The sequence below is a fragment of the Crinia signifera genome, chromosome 1 (genome assembly GCF_055691185.1).
Source record: "Crinia signifera chromosome 1, ASM5569118v1, whole genome shotgun sequence".
In the NCBI taxonomy this organism is placed as follows: domain Eukaryota; kingdom Metazoa; phylum Chordata; class Amphibia; order Anura; family Myobatrachidae; genus Crinia; species Crinia signifera.
In genome coordinates this window covers 408758391-408785478 of record NC_139217.1, presented here as the reverse complement: position 1 = coordinate 408785478, position 27088 = coordinate 408758391, and the positions used below count along the sequence as shown (strand labels likewise).

The 27088-nt window shown below is 46.0% G+C and overlaps 1 protein-coding gene across 5 annotated transcripts in view; it reads left to right on the top strand.

Annotated features, from left to right (window-relative positions):
• The first annotated feature begins 229 nt into the window (after positions 1 to 229).
• CAST (calpastatin) overlaps positions 230 to 27088 on the top strand; it is a 141571-nt gene continuing 114712 nt past the window's right edge. For 2 of the 5 annotated variants that reach the window (XM_083151750.1, XM_083151748.1), the window contains exons 1-2: positions 230 to 433; positions 19406 to 19471. In XM_083151750.1, the coding sequence (XP_083007876.1) occupies positions 383 to 433; positions 19406 to 19471 (117 nt within the window). In that variant the 5' untranslated portion in view covers positions 230 to 382. Of the gene's footprint in view, positions 434 to 997; positions 1070 to 19405; positions 19472 to 27088 lie in introns of those variants that run through there. The other 3 variants (XM_083151747.1, XM_083151746.1, XM_083151749.1) reach the window with 2 other exon arrangements.

Genomic DNA, 27088 nt, shown 5'->3' with positions numbered 1-27088 from the left:
TATTTCTATTAGCAAATAGAGCTCAGCCCAGCAGCAGTGCCCCACCCGTGTCCCGCAGCCAGTATCTAGGCTGCAGGAATATATATTCTCCCCCCAATCACTCAAACTACTAACAGAACAGAAAAGTTCCTGCAAAGTGGTCGCGACTCGCACTAGCGCTGGTGAGGGCAGCCCCTTGGCACTAGCACAGCAGCAGGCAGAGGAGGGGCTTGTGGGTGTGTGTCAGTGTGAGTGTGCTGTGTAGCTCATAACTGGGTCGGAAAAGCTGTTTCATGCAGTAGGAAGTCACAGACTTTGTTATTTTGTGTTCTTTTGCTGCAGCTCAGCCACAGAAGCCAGCTAGGGAGAAGAAGACCGTGTGTGCCAGTCTCTCTGCCCTGCCATGCCACATAAGGGGAGGAAGCCCGCGGGAGGTGCCAAGGGTTCTAAAGAGGTAAGTGACATTTCTGTACAGTATATAGGCTGGGAGTGCAGCACCAGTACCTGTGTAGGATGCACACATGGGGAAAGTCATGTGCCACTAGTGAGGTGCCATGCATGGGGCACTGGGGTGGGTGCGTGCTTTAGGAGTGAGTCACTGCAAGCTGGCAGAGATAAGCGCAGGGAGGACTATACTGTATATCGCGTGTGCCTGACCTCCGTGGGGCTTGTTTTGTTTCTGCAAGGAGACAGTAGGCTGGCAGACTGGTGCCCTGGGCATATGGGATGAGCCTACACCATAAACACAGAATGTCCTAGTTTTGCTGAGCTGCTGCTGCCTGTCACTGAGGTCTACCCCTCCCTAGCCTGTCTGCTGCTGCTGCTGCATGACACATAGAGGAGGCAGGGAGGGTGGGTGAGGACGGACGGAGGATCTCTCAGGGCGTGGTGGTGCATGTGCATTCCCTCAATCTGCTCTAACTAGTGCACCCCAAAACACTGCACCCTCCCCTGGGCGGGCTACTGCCCAGATCACACCTCTCACACAGAAGTGTATGTGTAGATTGCAGGGTACCAGGGATTTCATTAAGTGCATGAGGAGTAAAACGGGATACTAGTTATGGCATTTGCAAGTTGGTGGTACGCTACGGTAAATACTATATACAGCCTATTCTTTGTCCTCTGCTGTGTTGGTAACTTTACATTGAAGCTGTAGAGTCAGTGTCTGCCAGACAGAAGTTGTACTGTGCTGTGTCTGGGCCTAGCATTCTGTGCCAGTCTACCAGAAGTTGTACTGTGTGGTGCCTGTTCCTAGAACTCAGTGTCTGTCTGAGAAGTTGTGCTGTGCCTGTTACTAGACCTCTGAGAAGTTGTGCTGTGCCTGTTACTAGACCTCAGTGTCTGCCTGAGAAGTTGTGTACTGTGTGGTCGGTGCCTGTTTCTAGCACTGTGATAAGGAGTGTGCTCTGCCACAGAATTCTTCACATATCTGGGCTGATCTCATGGGAGCGCCTTCCTATCAAAGGTTACAGCGTACAAAGCTTCTCCGTCTGCTTAACAACCTCTAGACTTCTCCTGTGTTACTTTATATGTTCAGGATACAGCAACACAATGTGGATGTAATCCCAATATCAATATCACACAGCGATCGGAAGTGGCAGCTGCCAACTTCAACCTGTGGATGGGTAGCTGCTGGTGTCACTGATATTAGGAACTGATTGAGTATCTCCCTGTATATTGTCAGCTGCTATGACCATGCCTTCTCTTTGTCTTTGCTAAATACTTATGCTCAGTGCTCACTTTAATCATGTATATATGTAAATGAATATACTGTTGGTATTAGTAGGCACTTATGTCAGCATTATTCTGTTTTATGGCACTACATAACCCATGGGGCTTCTTATAAATGAAAGATAATAATGATAATAATTCTGCTTCCACATTTCTGCCTAATGCCTGAAATTCATGTGGGCTAAATATTATTCCTTACCAGGTCTTGCCTGTAATGTATAGACCTGTATAGGTGAATGCCACCCTTGAGTCCGAGTACACTACATGTGTACTAATACACACTGTCTATACTCTGATGATTATATCTATACAAAATTAGAGGCATTTGCAATTGTCTTTGTTTATCAAGTCCCTTTTTGGCCTAGAACTTTGGTACGCAGCTTTATACAGTATATAATAAAGTAAAATATACACCTACAGGGGTCTATGTACTAATGCTTGGAGAGAGTTGACCTGGTCAGCTTCTGTCACGTTTCAAACACAGCATATAACATGGCATGAAGGTATTTTATCTCTTTCCACTTATCCAAGACTTATTACATAGGCCTCACATTCCGGTAGACTCTTGTAACCACATACAGAACACTTTCAGGCTGCACACTGTTGGAAATATGTCCCATTCAGGTGTGTGCCCTTTGCCTTCCATTTCAAGAAATTATTTATATTACACAAGTGTGGGAACTCCACACATAATGGCTTTTGACCTCAGATACACTGTTACGGTATTCAGCTTGCATTCCAGTTCTGGAAGTTTATTTTTCCTGTTTTACAACCTCTCCTAGAGCTTAACATCATCACATATTTCTAGTATACGTGAGTGTAATCCCATAATGCTATACTGTCACCTATGTAAAACATTTTACTGTGGACAAAGAAGAAAAAAAAAGGAGCTGTAAATATTATATCGCCTTACACATAACAAACTCACTAATCATTGCTTCACTGATGATGAAACTGAAATACCTCACTCAGAATTGTCCTTGTACTCCAGAACAGGTTATAATACTGCAGATTGCTTTATAAATAGATGTTACTTAAGGTGCCCATACACGCTGTAATTATCGCATGCGTTTTGTACTTTTAAAGTACAAAACGCATCGCATGTGCGATAATCGCACCGTGTACCTGGGGGGATGCGATGCGATGCGCGTCCCCACAGGTACAATATTGTAAAGCACAAAAAGTATCTGCATGCAGTACTTTTTGTGCTTCATTGCATCGCATCGCATCAGTACAGGAGTACATGCGATGCGATGTCCATTAGTACCTATTAACTTAAAAAAAAAGTAGCTAAAATCGCATCTCATAGCATCGCATTGCACCCGCCAAGTACAGTACATCGCATCGACTTCAAGTGCCAAAATCGCATGGCAGCTTGATGTACAGAAAAGCACAGCACACAAAATCGGTGCAGCATAACATTATCTACTGTGGTGATCATCACCATACTAAAGACAGGCATACAAATCAGCAGTCAGGGCACAGGAACTAGCCAGATCATACAGTAGTAGCCTCCTCCACCATAACAATATATATGTTCTAAGACGTAGGTCTTTGTCATCCAGTATTTATTCATGTAACTTTAGCATTTAATCAGTAGCAAAGAAACTATGGGGGGTATTCAATCTGTGCCGATATTTCCTGATAGGGGAAATATCGGCACTCACCTATTCAATGTGGGCGTTATGGACAGCATTGCAGGCTGTCAGATCGGACTTATTCTGAAGTCGGATCTGTTTAGTCGGAAACGGCCGCGGATTGTCGAATTCACGTCCATTTTCTGCCAATTTACGGACTTTCCGACACTCCACAGTCGGTACATTGAATACCGACTGTCGATGTACTGGTGAAAACTATCAGGGATTGAATACCCCCCAAAATTCTTCATCACTTAAAGGCAATATACAGTATGGAAATTAGTGCAAGAGGACCATCATTCAGAAGCCTCAGACTCAGCGATTGGTCATATAACTCACACAGCTCCCTTAGTACTGAGCAGGAATACTGTATGTCTCATTACCTGGGAAGTCAGCTTTAAATAGTTTTCAAGTTCTTTTATATCCGTGCTGACAAGGTTATAATTTGAGTTGCTTCAATGTAACTGTTACCAAGTCATCATGCCTCTAAAAGCTTAGCCCTCTTATTTATCCTATACTTCATTTAAACAAGATATTAGCTGTGCCAGTTGTGGAAGGCAGAATAATGTAAAGATGGAGAGTTAATGCTGGTCTCACTGATGGACAGCCGAGAAATTGGCAGGAATGCAGCTTTGCTCTTTTAAATGGCACCCAGGGGCAGCTATACCGGTAGGCCAGTGGTTTCCAAACTGTGTGCCTAGTCACCCTGGGGTGCCTCAGGACACTTGCAGGGGTGCCTTAGGTTGGTGGACCAGGATCAATTCATATTATGAATGGTCAATGTAACAGGCAAAACCAGTGCTGGTGGCTGCCAATCATAATATATGTGGACAAACAGAAGCAAATCCTGTCCCTCACCACATAACTGTGACATATAAACACAATGCACTTCATTTAATATTTTTTTTTCTGAATTTCTCAATAAGAAGCATTTGGCCTAGGGGTGCCTTGAAAATATTTTGTTGCTCCAGGGTGCCTTGATTAAAAAAAAAGTTTAGGAACCACTGTGTTAGGCTGGGTGACGGACGGGGTCCTGACAGTCGGGATCCCGACAGGCATTTACCCGACGTCGGGATCCTGACTGTCAAAACATGACAGCCGGGTTCCCGACGACCACCTGCTATTTTCCCTCGTGGAGGTCCACGGCCCCCATTAAGGGGGGAATAGAATAGGTGGCGAGCGTAGCGAGCCACAGTGCCTGCAGTGTGGCGAGCCCGCAAGGGGCTTTGTTGCACTCACCATGCTGTCTGGGTCCGGCCAGTCGGGATCCTGATGTCGGGCTAATGACTGTCGGGATCCCGACTGTCGGACCCCTGTACCACACCCATTAGGCTATCTCAAAATTAAGGATGTTTATGAGGAAGATGTAAATGCAGGTGGTGGCTGTGGAACTTATCCACCCTTTCACTTGAGGGGCTGGAAAGTAGGTACCGTGCTGTGTGGGGTGGTTATGGTATAAAACATCTACAGTGTCTGGGTCTACAATCATATGGTCGACCACTAATGGTTGATAGGGTCAAAAGGTCAACAGGATCTAAAGGTCGACCTTGAAAAGGTTGACAGGGTCCAAAGGTCAACAGTCAAAAGGTCGACAGAGTCCAAAGGTCGACAGGTAAAAGGTTGACTGGGTTAAAAGGTCAACATGGTCAAAGGGTTGCCATCAAAAAGGTCGACATGGAAAAAGGTTGAGCTGAATTTTTTATGTTTTTAGGGTGTCTATGACGACATAGGGCGACATGGACACTGTCTAAGCGTACCACATCCCCTCGCATGGCTCACTGCGCTCACTGTGCTTCGGGCTCGCTGTGCAACGGACTCACTATCTTTTTCTCCCTCCACGCCCCAGTGGATGGTAGGGCATGAAATACCACCTGTCGGCACATGTCGGCTGAAAATTTTGTAAAAAAATGCATGTCTACCTTTTTCATGTTTTCATGTTGATCTTTTGACCATGTCGACCTATTGTCTGTCGACCTTTAAATCCTATCGAACTTTTGACTGTCAACCTTTTGACTGTTGACCTTTAAACCCTGTCGACCTTTTGACTGTCGACCATATGACTGTCTACCTTGAGTCATTCTATGATCAGTCCGGATACCGTGTGGGGTTGGGGGGGGGGTTTCAGGTTTGTCCTAGGGTGCAGAGAAGGATTGAATTGGCAACCCAAGATTTAAAAAAATTAAAACAAACCTTCTATATGTAAGATATGTACATAAGGTAAAATATCTCACATAACTATAGGTCCAGTATCATTCGAGGGCATATAAAGATGGAGAATATACTCAACCCTTTGGGTTCCAAGTGAATTTGTGAAAATTGGGATGAAAATTGCCAAGCAAACATTATAATAATCTGTGATGTTTACCTTATATAGGAAATATCGTTTTTACCTATATAAATGTTTAAAACATTTTTTATTTGAATGTATATAACAAATGTGAGCGACGCTGGCCTTTTTAGCTGATATTTTGCACATCACTCACAGAGCTGTTGGCACTCAAAGGGTTAAAAATCAGTCTTTGCTAAATGAGTATTAAAGTACAGTACACACAACTAGGTTAAGCAATTAACCTAAAGCCTTTAATTATAACATTTATACATACAAGGATCATCACCTTTAGTTTATTAAACAAATTCTAATTTTACGCTCTAATGAGATGAATAATCACTTAATTAGCTGTTCTATTGGCGTCATCCTTATAAATCATGAACATACATCAAAGCTATGTTCAAAATGTACCTGTGGAGATTAACATATATATAGATTTGGATTCAGTAGTATAGGCAAACAAGAACCATAAAAACAATTATATACTGTACATGCTATTCTCTACAGTAATGTTTATTTTTTAATTAGTGTTCCATGGAATTAGTGTTCCATCTTTATACCGCCCACTTAATAGCACCACGGGGGTTATTCTAGTCCATTCTTTCTGACAAAATCCTTCTTAGATGGACAAAACCATATGCACTGCAGGTGGGGCAGATGTAACTTGTGCAGAGAGAATTAGATTTGGGGGGGGGGTTTCTTCAAAGTGAGATCTATATTGAAGTGTAAAATCATGCAGTCAGTATTTTCCCTGCACAGAAACAAAATAACTCACGCAAATATAATTCTCTCTGCACATGTTACATCTGCCCCCCTGCAGTGCACATGGTTTTGTCCATCTAAGAAGGATTTTGTCAGAAAGAATGAACTAGAATAAACCCCCACGTCTGCTTTAGCAACAGCTCCAAACGATGGTTAATAATGTCACAACTTCTGCAGGCTCATGAGAGATCCCCTCCACCTCCTGACCACAGCTGTCATTGTCAGCCATCGGTGCAGAGGTGGTGACAGGAACCAAATGCAATGATGTCTACAGCACTGTACCCTGCTGTAGCGTCAGAGTGATATAGATATTGCAGGAAAGCCAAGTGATGTCACCATTTATTGTCACATTCTACCTTGTGATAGCTTAATCAGCTATACTATACAGCAGTGATGGATAACCTTGACACTCGAGCTGTTGTTGAACTATACATCCCAGCATGCCTTGCATCAGTTTTATCATGGCCAAAGTAAAACTGATGCAGGGCATGATGGGATGTGTAGTTCAACAACAGCTGGAGTGTCGAGGTTAGCCATCACTGCTATACAGCATTTCTATTAGATCCATCTTGACATGGATGAATGGATAATTATTATGTGTTTACCTTAATTGCTAATAAAAAACAAATAAATACTAAAATATTGACTGAAAATATTGACTGAAAATATTGACTAAAATATTGATGACTACATAAGGTCACTCCTGGGTAAAACAGTTAAATCAAAAAGTATAAAAACAAAAAGGAACAAGATAAATCACAGTCCTGTTTGATTACCCTTAAGCTGGGTACACACGGAACGATTGGAAGCCCAATGTGGGCGTTCCCGATCGATTGGAACGACCAATCGATTAAATCGTTCCGTGCACTGTTAACGATGCGCGTATATGCGAATTGTTAACGTTGGTCTATGATCTTTCCTGCATGCAGGAAGTTCATAGACTAATCGTTTGTCAAGTGTATCTAATTGTTCTGTGTGTACGCACGATGAACGATTTGATACACTCTTGAACGATGTCGGAACGCTTCCGTCATCGTTCCGTGTGTACGGGCCTTTAGAATGTTTTCAGGCCTTGATTAAATGTTTACATGTTTGGTAACTGTAATCGGTGGAACTAGACAAATTCAGTTTACACTGTACCATGGGGGCGATTCAGACACACTTGGTGCAGGCCAAATTCGCTACCACGGCCGATTGTTGGGGTTTAAGCATGCACATGCGCAAATATTTTTCACACTCGCCGGGGCATTTGCTCCAGGATGGGCGCGCAGTGGACCGCCCAGCATTTTATAGGCGTGCCCAATGAAATACTGGTTGTATCCCTGTGAACTCAGGCATGTCGATGCCTGCTTGGGGCGGGTGGCTGACATCACAAGACGTCAGCGCTCGCCCCAATTTCGCCCATCTTCGTCCTAGGATAAAAGTTAACTATAGACTTTTACCAGTAACATTAGAGCGCATTTTATAGCCCCTGGTATACTACTGGGCATTACTAAGTAACTGGGCAGTAAAAGGTTTTCTACAGTGTGTCACAGATAATAGTGGCATGTGACATGCCAGCAATAAACTAGTAAGGTCCGGTATTAGAAATACTGCCTGCATGTTACTGGACTCTATTACAGCTGATACACTGAGCAGTAGTGCCTGCCTAGCAATAAAGCATAGTAGCACCAATAATGCCTGTTCTTTCATGTTACTGCTGACAGGTGAAGTAGTAGACATCCTCTACCCTGCTCCTGTTTGCTTCTTCTTCCCTGTTACATGCTTTCTCTATTGCATTGCCCATTGAGATGGAGGCTGCACTGCCTGATTCAATTACCCCTTTCACACCAGAAAATGTAGGGACTGGAATACGGTCCCAGGATCATGCATGGACATTCCCGGGTTGACCCCTTACACACCAGCCTCCTAGTCCCTGCATATTCTGGTGTGAGGGGGGAGAGAATCCCCCCTGCACCCTCACGCTTCATGTCTCATTACCTGAAGGCAGATTTCGGCGGGAAGGGGGGGTACAGAGCAGCTCCGTCCCCAGCAGTCACCCGGCAGCTTCACCAGCGGTGGATAGCATGCGGCGACAGGCAGGCCGGGAAGCCGGATGAGTACCTTTCACACTGACCTGTATCCCGGGAAGGTCCGGGTAGCTAGCAGGGTTGAAATCCTGGGACATCGGTCCTGGTATTTTGAACAGGACCCTTTCACATCAGCGCTAAAATATACCAGTGTGAGAGGGGTATAAGTTGCCATTTCCATCATAGAAAAGTAATGACATTCTGCCTTGTTCCTGAAATTAATTATGTACAGTAATTATTGTTATTATTATTATTATTGCTCCTCCCGGGCCATGCTTACCCCTTGGCTGCAGGAAAAGCCCTTAAGAACTGTATTTATTAGTTTAAATGAGACAGGGTAGAACTGGTGACTATGGCCTACTACAGTATCAACCATAAAGCGCGTTCAGCAGCACGTACTGTATGCATCTTTGTGGCAGGTGTAATAAGACAATAAGGAGAAGGGTACATATAATAAAACCAGTGTTGTACTATGCAGATACTGTACAATAGATAAGAAAGAATAATATGTTTCAGTCGTTCATTCATTTTTGGTATAATGTCACAGGCACACTTGGGGTGTTCGGTATGTGTTGGAATACCCTGAAATTGTAATGTCAATTACACGGAGAATGCAGATGTGTCCTATATATATATAGATATATATATATATCTAGCCTCAATATGCCATGCACCGTGCTAATGCTAATGCATCGCTATGTGGGTAGGATGCACAAGCAGCTTCTGCTTATTACAATGATGTGCAGCATGCCTGTATTCTCTGTGTGACTGCAGATGTATCTGCATACGAAATGCTAAAGTACAATGTATTCCAGGAAAGCATTGTAACATAGCATGTCAGAGGCAGGTACAGCCGCGGCTGCACACACAATACATGCATGCTGCATATCATTGTAATCAGCAAAAGCTGTGACGTAAATAAAGTGCATTTTAATGGGAAAAAGCTTGCATGAAAATCAGCACCATGGCATGAAGGACTATTTAGCATGACTGCAGAAAGGATGTAGGACACATCTGTATATGGCATATAACTAGGGTGGCCAATCCAGGATCGGCGGGTCCTGGTATGTGGCCCCAAAATTGCCTGGATTTCCATCCTGGAATTGGGGTCTCCAATTCCGGGACTTCGGGATTAGAATGCGCATGCGCAGTCTAATATCAGGCAAGAGACTCTGCCCAGCTTCTCCCGTCCTCAGCTGTGCGGCTCTGCGCAGAGTGACATGGTCAGAGGTCACGCTGAGCAGGCCGCACAACCGCTCCTGGCCGCCTAGCTCCCGGCATAGCACATAATCCCACACTCCCTGCCATCTGATGCTGGGACCCCGTCGGATCGTCCGTGTGGACACGCCTTAAGACAGGGCTTGACAAATTTTTTAAAAATCTAGGAGCCAGGATGAAAATGTAGGAGCTAGAAAAAAAAGTGACAGTGTGCGCCAAAAAGTAACACCATTATGCCTATTACACATGTCATATATCCATTACACATACCCACACGCCACAATGCCCATTACACATTATGCCACACACTGAAAAACCTTTTGCATACGGTACCACACACAATAATGCCCATTACATATACCGCACACACCGTAATGCCCATTACACGGTAAACCAAACACCGTAATGCCCATTACATATTACCACACGCCATAATGCCCATGGCATATTATGCCACAGTGCTACTTACCTACATGCTCATTGCTATGGGTTTGTGGCTTGATGCCAGGCAGGGGCAGACTGAGAAAAAAAAAATTACGGGGGGGAAGCCTCTGTTCTCTGGTGCCTCTGCGTAAGCAGCGGGTCCCCGTGGTGGGTTATAATGTGCAATACAACAGCCAGCATAGTGGCAGCCCGATAAAACACGGCAGATGGACAGGGAGGGGCAGGGAGCTGGCAGCAGCATCTCTGTACGCAGTGGGTCCACGTGGCTTGCTATTATATCAGCACTTACAGCAGCCTTGGGTGCCCGTTTCATACACTTAAAAAGATGGCGCCGCAGTGGGTTATGTTCAATATAACAGCCAGCACGGCAGCAGCCCGGCAGAGCGGTGCAGAACTCTCCCGGCTGCCGCTGTATCAGAGCAGTTCAGCAGCGCGCCTATTTCAAAGCTCAAGCACGGCTCTCGATTAGCTCGTGTAATAGGCACGCCGCGGACCTGATCTGATGCAGTGGCAGCCGGGAGAGTTCTGCACCGCTCTGCCGGGCTGGCTGTTATATTGAACATAACCCACTGCGGCGTCATCTTTTTACGTGTCTGAAACGGGCACCCAAGGCTGCTGTAAGTGCTGATAGCTAGCCACGGGGACCCGCTGCTTACAGAGACGCTGCTGCCAGCTCCCTGTCCATCTCCTGGCAGCTGGGAGTGTTGTGAACTGCACTGCCCGCTGCTATCAAGCCACCACTCTGCCTGGGGGTTCTGCTTCCTGGAAAATCTGGTCGCCAGGAAGCAGAATCTGGTCGCCATGGCGACCTGGCCCCCGGGTATTGTCGAGCCCTGCCTTAAGACACCCCAATATGTGATGGCCCAAATCAGTAGATTTGGTCAAGTGTGCTTTGTATACAAATCTGCTTTTAGCAACAGGACCTATTGTGGTACTTGTTTCCTAGCACGGCCACAATCTTTGGGATCGTGTACCTTTAAGTTAAGGTACACGATCCCCGCGATGGACCCAATTTCCTTTGAAATCAGGTCCATTTTGCCGGCAAAGAAAAAATCGGGGGCATCGCGTCGGTCGGGACCATTAACATTGGTCCCGACGCGACCGACGCGATGCCCCCGATTTTGCCATAGGCTTCAATGTTAAAATATTTTTTAACATTGAAATCGGGAGCATCGCGACGGTCTTGTGCCATTATAATGGCACAAGATGAGATGGACTTGATTAAGTCCATCTCACATAGGAAAAAATGTGAAAAATGTGAAATGGGCCAATAAGACCCATTTCACATTATATATGGCCCCGTCGTCACCCCACGATAGACGCCAACCCGAAGCGTGGCGAGCCCGCGAGGGGCGGCGGTGCGCGTCCTCCGACCCTTTCATTCCCCTACTATCCACGTCGGCGTGGAGTTGAGAATATATAGTGTGGCAAGCACAGCGAGCCACCGAGCCCGAAGCGTGGCGAGCGGACGCGTATACATGTGAAGTTATACGCGTCCCCTCGCGGGGCTCGCTACGCTCGCCAGGCTTCAGGCTCGGTGGCTCGCTGCGCTCGCCACACTATATATTTTCAACTCCACGCCGACGTGGATAGTAGGGGAATGAAAAGGTCGGAGGACGCGCACCGCCGCCCCTCGCGGGCTCGATGCGCTCGCCACGCTTCGGGTTGGCGTCTATCGTGGGGTGGGGTTCACGGGGTTAAATTTGGGGGTCTAGGGAATATTTTACATTGAATCCAATGTAAAATCGGGTCCCAGGGACCCTATTCACATTTGATTCAATTAAAAAATCGGGTTGGTCGATCGCATCGAATGCGACCAAATCGCATGCGATGTGATCGACGCGATTTTTCCGACACGACCACCCCGATGGAAGAGTTGAGTGGACGAGTGCATTATGTTATTAGAAGTTTTAGTATTGGATATACTGTAGCACTATTATCCACTAAATGTGTCATTATATATAACATGGGCAGGGCCGCAATGTATGATTAATGTCATCATGCTCCTCGCAGAGATGTCCCACAAAGTATGCCACAGCTACCCTATAAAACAAGAGTGTTCCGCTATAGCAGTGGTTCCAAATCTGTGTGCCATGACAGCCTGGGGTGCCTCTGTACACTTGCAGATGTGCGTCGGGTTGGTGGTACAGGACCAATTAAAATGTAATTGGCAAGACCAGTGCTTGTGGCTGCCAATCATAAAATATGTGGACATAGAAGCAAATATTGTCCCTCACTACATAATGAAACATAACGATTGCACACAGATTCACCTCTACTCAGCTAAATGATAGCGGTGACAGGGGGGAATCCCAACTCTCTCCCCCCCCACCCCCACCGTGGGACATTGCCGGCCCTGTGTGGGTCGCGGGAACATCTCCAAAAAAAAACAGGACGTTCCTGTGGAATGCGGGACAGTTGGGAGGTATAAGCATGTCAGTCATGTTGTGGTTAAGGGGGGACTTTGATCAATCATGCAGGACACCTCCTGCACATGCTCAGTCCTACAAACATTGGATATATGCGCAAAGCCATTTGGAAACCATCGAGTTTATGTACATCTCTGAATCAGGCCTTACTGTAGAGCCCTGTGAGGTGTAGTGAGTACAGGTATGCCAGGTGGGTGCCACACTGCCAGGCTCACTTACCTAAACACATATGAAGAATTACCGTTCCCATTCACCCTACAAGCGGCAGCATGCAGAAACAGCCATTGGGAGAGGTTACAGAAGAGCTTGGGGTGATACATCTGATGAGGAGAAAGGTGCTGGGAGTGTGTCTGTGATATGGAGAGCATACAGTAAGTAAGGCAGCAGGCAGCTGTACTGTTTAGTGCTGCAGGGGATGTAAGGGGCTTAGATAAACATGACTGTGAATGTAATGAGATCATCTATGATTCTGTTACACACAAATTGCTGTGTTTGTCTGATATTTGTATGATTTGTGTCGTTTTTTGCTCAGCTTAAAGCCCAGTTTTCTTCTTCCTCCTGCTGCCTTATGAAGGCCGTATGGAGGCTATGATGTGAGAAGAACCAGTGAGTGGGTAGAGAATCCGAAAAATTAAAATTGCTTTGATGAAGATGAGTAAAGGCAATGTATGCAAACAGCAGGGAGAGTGCAAACAGCGCACAGCAGTAATCTCGGTGTACGGTCATTAGGTCCACACTATTAAGGTCGGCATGTATTGGGTTGACCGCTGGTGGTCGACAGGCCTTAGGTCGACACAGGCAAATGGTCTACATGGCTAATGTCGACAGTGTCAAAAGGTCAACACAATCATTAGGTCAACAATGGGAATGTTGACACTGAAAAGGTCAACATGGGTTTATCCCTTTTTTTGAGCCGACATGTGCCGGCAGGTGGCATTTTATGCCCTACCATCCACTAGGGCGCGGTGGGAGAATAGAATAGTGTGCCGAGCGTAGCAAGTGCAGCGAGCCCGAAGCATGGCAAACGCAGCGAACCATACGAGGGGACACTGCACCAATATGGTGTTCATGTCGACATTCGGGACAAAAAAGTGAAAACCTCATGTCGACCTTTTGGCTGTCAACCTTCCCATTGTCGACCTAATGCTTATGTTGACCTTCTTCATTTGTGGACCTAAGGCCTGTCGACCAAATGCATCATTTATATATGTGTCTAGTGTCCGTTTGTGTGTCTCCTAAACACCCCCATCTGTTGGCAGCGAGTGAAACTACACCTCTTTCTCTCTCACACATGCTCAAACACAGAGGCAATCACAAGAGGTAGAAGACTAGCTTTTGAAGCATTTGCTTCGAGCAGGCTTACTAGTACCCAATAGTAAACCTATTCTTATGCTGTAATCATACTTGAATGCACTTGTTTGCTCACTTCACGGTTTTGTAACCAAAATGTCAGTTGTCCTGGTGAGGGGTGCAAGTCTCGAAACTGTTGACTACACACTGCTGACTTTATGTGCTTTGCATGTTTGATTTGAATCCACTTTTGCTACGTTTTGGAGTGTGCCACCTGCTGTCTTCATTCCTTTGTGGACAACCTGCCTATATTACAATACTAGGCAGGCACCTCCACCAATATACCAGCACCCTGAGTGCCGGACTTACACAAGTTATATCAGGGTTGCCGACTTTAATATTCTCCTCTCCGGGAGAAGCCCAGGAGAGGAGAGGTTCACCAGCCGCTCAGGGGGCGGGGCTTACGAGTGACATCACTAAGCCCCGCCCCCATGCTGGTAAAACAAGGAATTAACAGATTTCCGTGGAGGGGGCGGGGCTAAAATGACGCGATTGTGTCGTTTTAGCTCCGCCCCCTCCTCTGAGCCCCGAGGATTGCGGCATTTTAATGCCGCGATCCGGGGGACAGCGGGGGTCCCCCCTGAATCCGGGAGGGTTGCCCACCCTTCCGGGGGGCCGGGAGGGGGGCCCGATTTTCGGGAGACTCCCGGAAATTTCGGGAGGGTCGGCAACCCTGAGTTATATATGTGTGAATAATATGTCCAAAAATCTTCTTGAGGAATTTTAATCACCTTTTATGAACTAAAATACTTTTTATGAAAATAAACACAAACAAGTACAAACAATTATTGTTGACCCTATAGGGGTAAAAATTGTATTTTACCCCCATTCTGACACACGTAATTGCTCAAACACCATGTCCTCTCTGTCATCAGAACTATAAGTTATATTTGTAATTTTGGAAACTGGAGAAGATACATAGCACAAACTATACACTCTCCATGGTCAGATCTGGTGATTTGAAATAATGCAAGGAGGTTTTTTTTTGGCTTGGGTAGGATATGGTAAAAGTCATAATGCAGATAGTGATGACATTTTGACTTATTATAATGTCAGCATTTTGTCCTTCCTGGCCCAGCAGTGACCTACAGTATGTGCTGTAGACAGCTGCAGCGGCTAAAGTGGTGTCTTCAAGGGAATGTGGTTGTCACCACTAGTGCGGTATCTCTAACCCTAATCTTTACCCATAACTTCCATTTAGAGCCCTGATGGCTAACCTTGACACTCCAGCTGTTGTTGAACTATACATCCCAACAAACCTTGCTACAGTTTTGCTAATTGGCCATACTAAGGGGGTTATTCTAGTTCACTCTTTCTGACAAAATCCTTCTTAGATGGACAAAACCATGTGCACTGCAGGGGGGCAGATGTAAAATGTGCAGAGAGAATTAGATTTGGGTGAGTTATTTTGTTTCTGTGCAGGGTAAATACTGGCTGCTTTGTTTTTACACTGCAATATAGATCTCACTTTGAAGTAAAACCCCACCCAAATCTAATTCTCTCTGCACAAGTAACATCTGCCCCACCTGCAGTGCACATGGTTTTGTCCATCTAAGAAGGAATTTGTCATAAAGAGTGAACTAGAATAACCCCCTAAATTTGATGCAGAGCATGTTGGGATGTGTAGTTCAACAACAGCTGAGGTGTCAAGGTTAGCCATCAAGGCTCTAGTCTAGGGCCTACACCCCACCTTACTGCAGTCTAACCTACTCCCACAGCCTAACCCCAACCCTCCCACTGGCAGCATCTTTTTAATGTTGACCTTCTGACAATGTATATATTCTTGAAGCATTGGTGCAATAATCCTATAAGTAACACAGCACAGAGGTGCAAGAGGTGGATGAAGTGAGCACCAAAGAAGATGCAGTCAGCATCCCAGAGGTCAGGAAGTCGATTCTGACTTCCCAACTGCTGGTATCCTGATTGATTGGTTTAGGCACTAGTGGGGAGACTTAGGGTTAAGCTGTGGTGGAGGAATGTAGGGTTTGGCTGCAGGGAGGAGGATTAGGTTAAAGCAGGCATTCCCAACAACGGTCCTCAAGGCACACCAACAGTGCAGGTTTTAGTGATATCCAGGCTTGAGCACAGGTGACTTAATTAGTATCTAAGTGATTCACTAAAACCTGCACTGTTGGTGTGCCTTGAGGACCGTGGTTGGGAATGCCTGGGTTAAAGTGTGGGGGTTAGATTTAGGCTGCAAGATGGGAGATTCAGGCTGTGGGGGTTGGATTAAGCTGCAAGAGGGGCGTTAGTGGGACAGTATGCAGGCAGGATTCCCTCCTTTGGGATGCCAGCATCAGTATTGTATCATCCGTATGTATCCCATAATAGGGATCATTATCTATTTGAGCTTTAAATGTGTCTTTTAAAATTATATTAAATATCATTCAAATAATATTTAATTGTACACCATTGGTATCTGTAACCTCCAAATGGAATCATTTTGTTTTCATAGGGAAACAATAGAAACAAAGCTATGTTGTTAATGCTGTTTCCTTTGTGTAAAAGTATTTGATGGGGATTCTTTCTCTTTACGGACATAAGGAGTTAATTGCTCTTCCTCTGTTCCTGGCTCAGTGCATCAGTTATATTTCTGCATATCCTGTTTTTAGGGAGACCACCCATGTGTAGGTGGATATAATAAAGGGTGAAAAAAAGGAAGAAGAAGAAACAGTCCGCTATGGTCTGCTTTTGACAAAGGCTGTACCATCCTGACAGTACATTATTGGTAATATCCCCCATTCATTAGGGTTCCCTTTAACTTTTTGGGGTTATACAGTGACTAAGGGCCTTATTCTAGTTCACTCTGACAAAATCCTTCTTAGATGGACAAAACCATGTGCACTGCAGGTGGGGCAGATGTTACTTGTGCAAAGAGAATTAGATTTGGGTGGGGTTTTACTTCAAAGTGAGATCTATATTGCAGTGTAAAAATAAAGCAGCCAGCATTTACCCTGCACAGAAACAAAATAACTCACCCAAATCTAATTCTCTCTGCACATTTTACATCTGCCCCCCCCCTGCAGTGCACATGGTTTTGTCCATCTAAGAAGGATTTTGTCAGAAAGAGTAAACTAGAATAAGGCCCTATGTGACATAGCCTCACTGTTCAAAGACATTTCGTATTAGTCCCAGGGTCTATTTATAATTGATGACAGTGGGTGTCCGAAATGTCATTGCAGAGATAAGAGCCTGTCCCGCCGTTGATCATTCACTGTTCCTTACTGACAATTCCAGACATGGCTGACCTGGCGCATATGCCCGTCCATCAGGGTGAACACGTATGCTCCTATGGGCTGCTGCAGTGGTATACGAAAATCCCTCTCTGCTGAAAACCTATATTTATAAAAAATCTTATATATTCTATTAGGTTACAGTTTCTGCTTGATTTAAGGTGGTGATAAGTTTTATAAATAGGTTCCCTGGTCAGAAGAGAAGCTCGTCATATGCAGGTCATCCTTTTACTGGTGCATGTGCCAAGTAGACAAGTGGCAGTGTGAGGCATTTTCCTAGTACATTTTCCATGCATGTGACCGATATTAAAGATTATGGCGCAGGTGAATTTTGTGACTGTCATAAGAGGTACTGTGAGTCCAGTATATGGAATGGGTGAAATAGAGAAGACCCTTGGTGCACTGGGTGAAACTACACAAATAATTATTGTTTAATAAACATGAAAGTAAAATGAAAATAAAACAATCTAGTTATGAATGAATAAAAACAAATGACAAATACAGGATGACCCAGCGGTGGTAGTGGAGCCTAGGATGGTATTGCAGAGTGTTCCCAGGAAAAAACATACCCTGCAAGGCTCCAAAAGTTTCTGGGCTGGGTCCTGGTTGATGCCATCTAGGTCAAAGCGTTTCAAGTCTCCAGGACTCTTTTTCAAGGACTCTTTTCAAGGGTCTTCTCTATTTCACCCATTCCATATTTACCTACGGGTGTTGGGAACACCCAGAGGGATCTAGGCTGCCTAGGGGGTGCGCAGGAAGACAATAGTTCAAATTTTAATACTACATTAATACAGCATAGTCTGTGGGTGCAGGGTGGGTGCTGTGAGTCCCCTGCACCCACTATAGAAATGCCCCTGTCCCTGGGCTCACTTGCAACGCCTTTTCATTTATATTTGGTACATGTGTAATAACCTACCAGACAGGTATGTGTGCTAGCTACAGTATGCTGGGTACTGTGTTGCAGTGGATAGATGGGAGGGGGAGGCGGGAGTATGTTCCATGTCAGCACAATTACACAACACATGAAATCCTGCCCATGTGCGCTGCGCTGTGATGGCTGTAGGATATCGGGACCGGTGATGACGTCAGTGTCCCTTCCTCCCAATGGCCGTGAGCCTTCTGCGTTGTCTATGGCACTCACCGGCATTACACCCCAAACGCCCAGCGCCTGTCAATCATCTGTCAATCATCTTGGGAATGGCCAATGATCGCTAGCCATCACTGGCTGTGTTCACATAGAAGGCTCACGCATGCGCACTGTGTACCATGCACGTGCACAGTTATTCGATAATTGCTCGGGTTGCGAACTCGCAGCCAGTGATCGGGTCTGAATCAGGCCCCAGGTGCCTTGCTGCTCTCAGCACACTTTACAGTTTCTAAAAGATATTTAAAACATATAAAAAAAAGTCCCCCAAAAAACCTTTTCATGTGGTAACCTTTTGACCATGTCAACTATGTGTATGACGACCATATGGTAATGATCCATTGACTGTAGACCAAGACATTGGGGAGATGCTCTAGCAGGCCTGGCTAACCTGTGGCTCTCCAGATGTTGTGAAACTACAAATCCCAGCATGCCTTGCCACAGTTTTAACACTACCTTATAGCAAAACTGTGGCAAGGCATGATGGGATTTGTAGTTTAACAACATCTGGAGAGCCACAGGTTGGCCAGGCCTGCTCTAAAGCAAAAGTGTGGTAAAAACCCTGTTATTGGGTTACTGCATTTTTGCATGCTCTATTGCCCGTACGCCGGGGCAGCGCTACGGAGGTAATGACCAGCTTTTGCTGGCGATACCCTGTAGAAGCCTATGGACTTCTCTCTGCAACGCTGTGTGAGGGATCCATCACGGTTCCCTCCTAGCAGGCCCGCTGGCTGGTGCCATCACTCTACACATGCGCAGAAGGACTCTCGGGTCTTAGGTCAAGACCGGCCCTTAGCTTTACTAATCGCATATGTTAGAGCCTATGCGATAAGTATTGATGCAGTACCCGGCGGAGGATGTTAGAACATCTGCCCACAGTCTGTCTGCCATCCGGATACCTCTACAAGTAATGGAAATATATTTCTGCGGTCAACAAATTATAGACCGACAGCTCTCATGGCTCCCGCATACAGCAGTCCCAGTATGTCTTATCTCTAGGAATGGTGTAGCACCACAGTGTTGTGTTTCCAGGTGTGCCCCAGGAATATTAGATAACAGTGCAATTGTATTTCATTTCAGCACGGTGATAAGAAGACAGCCGGGGCAACGACACCTGCAGACAAGAAAGCTCCTGCGACAACAGAGGTAAATACTCAGAATAGAAATACAGTATCTGCTGCTTACTATAGATGTTGGTGCATTTGTACAGTACTGTATATAGAGTAGGGAGTGTATACTCTGAAATCTAAGTACAGCAGGAAATAATCCACTAAGTACCGCATTAGACAAATTACCAGTAACATTCTAATGAAAACGTTTATTTATAAGATTAAATATTTCACTTGTAGATTGTGGGATTAGGAAAGCGTATTGTATTCATGTTCTGTGCAATTATTATTTTCCTGTAATGTTTGGGGAAACTTTATATGCCGTTATCTGTGTGTTGTGCTTTACAGCAAAGAGATAATGGCATACAGTATAACGTTTCCCCAAACATTACAGGAGGGTTTCCATTTCCTATTCACTTTGAATCAATGGGTTGTACCATACAGCAAATGCTCTACGCTGCATCTCTGCATTGTTTGACTTATCGCCTGATTCCGGTGCAGATTGAATGGCAGTGTTTGCACCATCTGAGTTGCACTACACTTGTGGCGCTATTGGTTACTGCTGGCGGTTGCTTTGCTTTGAGGATTTAAATGCATTGTGATTGACAGCTAGTGTTTGTGTGTGGTGATAGTAAATTAGATGCAGGCGTGTTACTACTGTTTTGTAGGCATGTTGCAGTTTTAATGGCTTAGTTGTGACACACATTCACTGCACAGAACAGCAATGGTATGTTTGATGTACATCTGAGTAGATTGGCAATGGGCTTCTCCAACAGCTGTGGTATTAGCATATTTTTGTGCAGGGCCACTGTGTACAATGACAAAGCTGGAGTGGGATTTGCGTCCACTTCTAAGTCAGGCTATAAATCCGTAACTGGCACAGAAATCAAAATTCCACTTGGGCATAAGTCTACATAGAACAATATGCTAAGACCTAACATTTCCACCTGCACAAAATATAGGGGCAAAGCTTTTATCATCAGATTTCATCACATTGGGCCTTATTTTGGTTCATTCTTTCTGACAAAATCCTTCTTAGATGGACAAAACCATGTGCACTGCAGGTGGGGCAGGTGTTATTTGTGCAGATAGAATTAGATTTGGGTGGGGTTTTACTTCAAAGTGAGATCTATATTGCAGTGTAAAAATAAAGCACTCAGTATTTTCCCTGCACAGAAACAAAATTACTCACCCAAATCTAATTCTCTCTGCACATGTTACATCTGCCCCCCCTGCAGTGCACATGGTTTTGTCCATCTAAGAAGGATTTTGTCAGAAAGAATGAACCAAAATAAGGCCCTTTGAAACAATGTATCCCTTTTGATGTTATACAATGACAACTGCTTTACAGATTTTTTGTTACCAGGCAATATGCTTCTGTTCTTCATACCAGATAAGTGTTGTCTATTAGTTTGGGTATCCGAATGATTGGTGAAAAATGTCTAGGTCTAGGTCGACAGACAAAAGGTTGACATGCACATGGTCAACATTGACAAAAGGTTGACAGAAGTGAAGATCAACATGGTAATCGTCGACGCATAAAACGGTCGACAGGAGTTTTTTACAATTTTTTTTTTCATACTGTACCGTCCAATCAGAAATAATAATGTGTAAAAAGCGCAGCAGTAGTGGGGTGAGGCACCTAGAATGTGGTACACTAATTGGGGCTCCATGCGCTCATAGTGTATACTGTCAACTGAAGGGAAATCACAACTACAGCCTTCACATTAATGTGTCAGGGAAAATGTTATTGGTATGATGACTAACTTGAGCACAGGAAATATCCATATACTTCTATAGGTGTCATTACTGTAGCTGACAATGTCACATAACTGGTAGCAGGTGGAGTTGAACACATCAACACGTGTGTGTGTCAAGGGCTGGTATTTTCTGCATTCATTCTACACTACACGTATGTTCTATAAATCAATGCAAACATTGCAATGTGCTGATCTCACTAGACTGACGCACCAGTAACAGCTTTGGCATATATTGGATTTTATGCTTAAATATCCTTATAAAATGCATTCCTAGAATTGTGTCTATTGTTTGCACATAGCCACTTATTTAAATACTAGGTGATTCATCGCGCCCTACGGGCGCTCTTCACACCGTCGTAAGGGGCTGTGCCCCCTTAATTTGTGAATGTTTGTATATGAGAAATATGGTTAGAATTGTATGAAAGATGCCCTGTATTGCAACTTAGGTGTCCGCGAATCGCGGGAGGGGGGGTCGCGGAGGGTGCCGCGAATTGCAGGAGGGGGGGTCGCGGGGGGTGCCGCGAATTGCAGGAGGGGGGGTTGTGGGGGGGTGGATGCTGCGAATCGCGGGAGGGGAGGGATTGCAGAGAATCGCGGGAGGGGGGTCGCGGGGTGGGTTGCCGCAAATCGCGGGAGGGGGGTTACGGGGGCGGGGGTTGCGGCGAATCATGGGAGGGGGGGTCGCGGGGGTGTGCCGTGAATCACGGGAGGGGGGGTCACGGGGTGGGGTGCCGAGAATCGCGGGGGGTGTGTGTGTGCCGTGAATCGCGGGAGTGGGGGTTGCGGGGGGGGTGGGGGGGGGTGTGACGCGAATCGCCACAAGAAAAAATCAACACAGAAAGGTCAACACATGTAAATGTTGACATAAGTGTGGCACTTCATTGGTGTCCATGTCGACACATGAGAATGAATATGAAAACATTCAAAAAATGAAAAAAAAAACTTCAAAAACTCATGTCAACCTTTTTCATTGTCGACCATAGCCATGTCAGTGTTTTCCATGTGCCATTTAATTCTGGAGCTGCCGCGAATCGCGGGGGGGTGCCGCGAATTGTGGGAGGGGGGGTCGCGGGGGTGGGTGGCGCGAATCGCGGGAGGGGGGGTTACGGGGCGGGGGTTGCGGCGAATCATGGGAGGGGGGGTCGCGGGGGTGTGCCGTGAATCACGGGAGGGGGGGTCACGGGATGGGGTGCCGAGAATCGCGGGGGAGGTGTGTGTGTGTGTGCCGTGAATCGCGGGAGTGGGGGTTGTGGGGGGGGGTTGGGGGGGGTGTGACGCAAATCGCCATAAGAAAAAATCAACACAGAAAAGTCAACACATGTAAATGTTGACATAAGTGTGGCACTTCATTGGTGTCCATGTCGACACATGAGAATGAATATGAAAATATTCAAAAAATGAAAAAAAAAAACTTCAAAAACTCATGTCAACCTTTTTCATTGTCGACCATAGCCATGTCAGTGTTTTCCATGTGCAATTTAATTCTGGAGCTGCCGCGAATCACGGGGGGTGCCGCGAATTGCGGGAGGTGGGGGGTCACGGGGGGTGCCGCGAATCGCGGGGGGGGTTGCGGGGGGGTGTGACGCGAATCGCCACAAGAAAAAATCAACACAGAAAGGTCAACACATGTAAATGTTGACATAAGTGTGCCACTTCATTGGTGTCCATGTTGACACATGACAATGAATATGAAAACATTCAAAAAATGAAATAAATCTTCAAAAACTCATGTCAACCTTTTTCATTGTCGACCATAGCCGTGCCAGTGTTTTGCATGTGCCATTTAATCCTGGGGCTGCCGCGAATCGCGGGGGGTGCCGCGATTTGCGGGAGGGGGGGTTGCGGGGGGTGGGTGCCGCGAATCGCGGGAGAGCGGGGTTCATGGGGGTTCCGGTGGGGGGTTGCCGCGAATTGCGAGAGGGGGGGGGTCGCAGGGGGGTGCCGGGGTGCCGCGAATCGCCGGAGGGGGGGTTGCGGGGGGGTGTGACGCGAATCGCCACAAGAAAAAAATCAACACAGAAAGGTCAACACATGTAAATGTTGACATAAGTGTGGCACTTCATTGGTGTCCATGTCGACACATGAGAATGAATATGAAAACATTCAAAAAATGACAAAAAAACTTCAAAAACTCATGTCAACCTTTTTCATTGTCGACCATAGCCATGTCAGTGTTTTCCATGTGCAATTTAATTCTGGAGCTGCCGCGAATCACGGGGGGGTGCCGCGAATTGCGGGAGGGGGGGTCGCGGGGGTGGGTGCCGCGAATCGCGGGAGGGCTGGGTTCACAGGGGTTCCGGTGGGGGGTTGCCGCGAATTGCGGGAGGTGGGGGTTCAAGGGGGGAGCCGCGAATCGCGGGAGGGGGGGTTGCGGGGGGGTGTGACGCGAATCGCCACAAGAAAAAATCAACACAGAAAGGTCAACACATGTAAATGTTGACATAAGTGTGCCACTTCATTGGTGTCCATGTCGACACATGACAATGAATATGAAAAAATTAAAAAAATTAAAAATAAATCTCATTTCAACCTTTTTCATTGTCGACCATAGCCATGTCAGTGTTTTGCATGTGCCATTTAATCCTGGGGCTGCTGCGAATTGCGGGGGGGGGGGGGTGCCGCGAATCGCGGGAGGGGGGTCGCAGGGGGGGTGCCGCCAATCGTGCAAGGGGGGGTCACGGGGGGTTCTTTTTGCCGCGAATCGCGGGAGGGAGGTTGCGGGGGGGTGTTTTTTCCGCGAATCGGGGGGGTCACGGGGGAGGGTTTGCCGCGATTCGCGGGAGAGGGGGGGGTCGCGGGGTGGTGGTTATGCCGCGAATTGCGGAAGGGGTCGTGGGGGGGTTCTTTTTGCAGCGAATCGCGGGAGGGGGTGTCGCGGGGGTGTTTTTGCTGCGAATCGCGGTAGGGGGGGTCGCGGGGAGCGGGTGTTTTTGCCGCGAATTGCGGGAGGGGGGCGCTCACCTGGTGGCTGTGGAGTAGCAGTGCTGGGCAACATGGGAAGGCAGTGGGTGTCTGGCACTGTCTGTGGGCTCACTGGGCTGGTTCTCTGTCACATACCTCCCAACATGACCCTCACCCTCTGTTTCTAGACTTCCCCTTAATGTATGATTGCCATCACCTGTATTAAACAGGTTAATTTCTCAGAAAGGTGTTCAGCACAGATGACGGCAATCACACATTAAGAGGAAAGTCCAGGAACAGAGCGTTATAGACACAGACACCCACTTTGAGTGACAGATGTAGCCAAATATATAGGAGATAGAGCAGCATTTGGGTTTATAGCCTGGACATTTAGGACATTGTGAATATTAAAAGTATTGTGCAAACATCATCAAAATGACAAAGGCTGGTGCAGATTTTCACTTTGCAGGCTCCGGAACTACTGTAGGTGCAGACACAATTATGGGAGGGGCCGAGAAATACACATTACAATGATGTGTACACATATGAAGGGGTGGAAAGGGGTTGTAACTGGGCGTTTTTACAGCCAAAGTTCAATGAAGGCAAAGTGCCTCTGATCACGTTCATAGTAAAACCGGGGGGGGGGGGGGGGGGGGGGGGGGGGGGGGGGGTCGCCATGTATTAGAATCACCCCCAATGTCTGTACTTATTGAGAGAAGGCTCCTCTGAGTCTGACTGCGATCTGCCTGTTTTATCTGTCAGTTTCCTACCGCCCACAAGCCCCAACACCCGGGAGTGCCCTCGTTGTGTGCCTCCTGGATATTCGCATGTACATGAGGGATCCAGGAGTGCAGCCTACTTGTGGCTCTGTGGGACAGGAGAAGCAGAGCACAGGAGTGGCAGCAGATCTCCCAGGCAGTGATCGAAGAGTCAGAAGTAACAGACAAAACTGATTTTTCAGACTCCTTGGATCACTAGCTGGGAGGTCTGAAGGGGGTCATTAACCTGACATTTAGCAACATGAAGTCACGATAACACGCAGAAAGAGTCAGGACCAACTGTGATGTTGGGAACCACTGCACTAAATAAATTATATATTTTGTATTCAAAGCTTGTGGGACTTTAACAGTTATTACAGATTACACAAAGTCACACCTATCCCATATACATGAATAACTCATCAGGAAAACAGCCGCTGAGTACAAAATGACAAAGACGTGTAAAGTTGTCTTCCTCGCTGTGTCCATTTACTGGGCGTTTATAGCCATCTACCATACTATGGGAATGTTGTAATACCTCATTCCAATTATGCTTGTGTTAGGTGTCTGCTGGGATTGTGCAAAACATGATCACGCCACACCCAGACATTCTACAGTGGGTAAGGTGCATGCTTCCTCTTCAGCACATATATGTCAGTACACAGTACATTGCCAGTGTGACGCACTGACAATAACACCACAGATGTCTGAGCTCACTACACACTAACAGTAGTAAAGTGACTCACAGCAGCAACACTAACAGTCACTACATCAATGCAATTGTTAACATAGTTAATTACTACAGAACAAGTAGTTGCGAGAATGAGCACACACTGCGTGAAAGCTTCTAAAAATGAAAAAAAGGTGATGTTGCCCATTAGCAACCAATCAGATCCTGTCTATCATTTTCTAGGGTGCAATAGAGAAATGATAGACTGAATGTTATTGGTTGCTATGGGAACATCACCTCTTTTCATTTTGAGAAGGTTTAGTAAAGTTCCCCCTCACTGTTTTCTTTTCATGTGAAGTGTTGATGGGTGGGAGGAGCTGCAGCGAGGCTCCGACACTGGCAGACAGAAAGCCTTGTTTTATGAGCTTTGGAACATTTCCAGTAAACTAAATTTTTGTCATATTATTTTACTTGCTGATTCTAACTGGCAGAGGCCTAACCTTGTTTGTTAGAAGTGCTTTGCGAGAACAAGATTGGACCTGTTTTCAGAGATGCCAGATATTGTTTTTGACTGGAAATAGAAAATTAAAAAGTTTTGCTGATGTATGTTGCTGCAGATATGATAATGGCTTTGTCATTTGTTATCTGTGCATATTATTTATCTCACACTATTTCCACATACTGCAAACCTCACAACTTTTGAGTGATTTGAGTCGGGACAGTGAGTGTCCCGAAGACGCGGTCCGAATTTTTGGGGTGTGGCCTAGCCAGAAGGGGGTGTAGTCTATACTCTCGAGGCCACACCCCGTATTTGTCACTGTGGGGGGCATACCCAGCAGCTCTGTGAGCTGCTGGCTATGCACCCAACCCCTCTGGTTGTAGGAATAGACGCTATAGTCCCCAGGCGGGACATGGGAACGTCCCCCAAAAAATGGGACGTTCTCGTGAAAACGGGACAGTTGGAAGGTACGCAGAATACTGTAGCTCTTAATCCACCTGTGTGCACATTAGCTGAGTTGCAGGCAAGTCGGCTGTAATTACTTCTGCATTCATTGCCAAAATTGCTCCTGCATTAGGTACAGGGAAAGAAATAGGGCTTATGCTGTGTACACATGGTACAATTTGACATTCGGTTTTGACTATATCGTCAAAATCGAATCGTTATCACACATAGACATCGAATGGAGATAGAAGATGTTTTTAAGCTCTTATCATGCTGATGCGTGCTCCCGTTAAGCTGAAATCAAAAAGCCAAATAGACAGTGCAGCAATGACTATATAGTGCAGATTGAATGTAGATAATATGTATAAATGGTATGTAAATAGTACAGAGTTCTAGTCAAATAGCAAAGGAATCTCACCATGTGTACACACTATAAGAATCACTTGTAGATGCGCATTCTAGGATACATAGCATGTGTAGAGTTAAGGCATATACACGCTAGAGGCTGCTGTGAAAGATATTGTTCAGAAAGGGCCTATGAGTGATAGATTTCACAATATCGTCAAGAGTGTATTTATTTATTTACAGTTTCTTATATAGCGCAGCAGATTCCGTTGCGCTT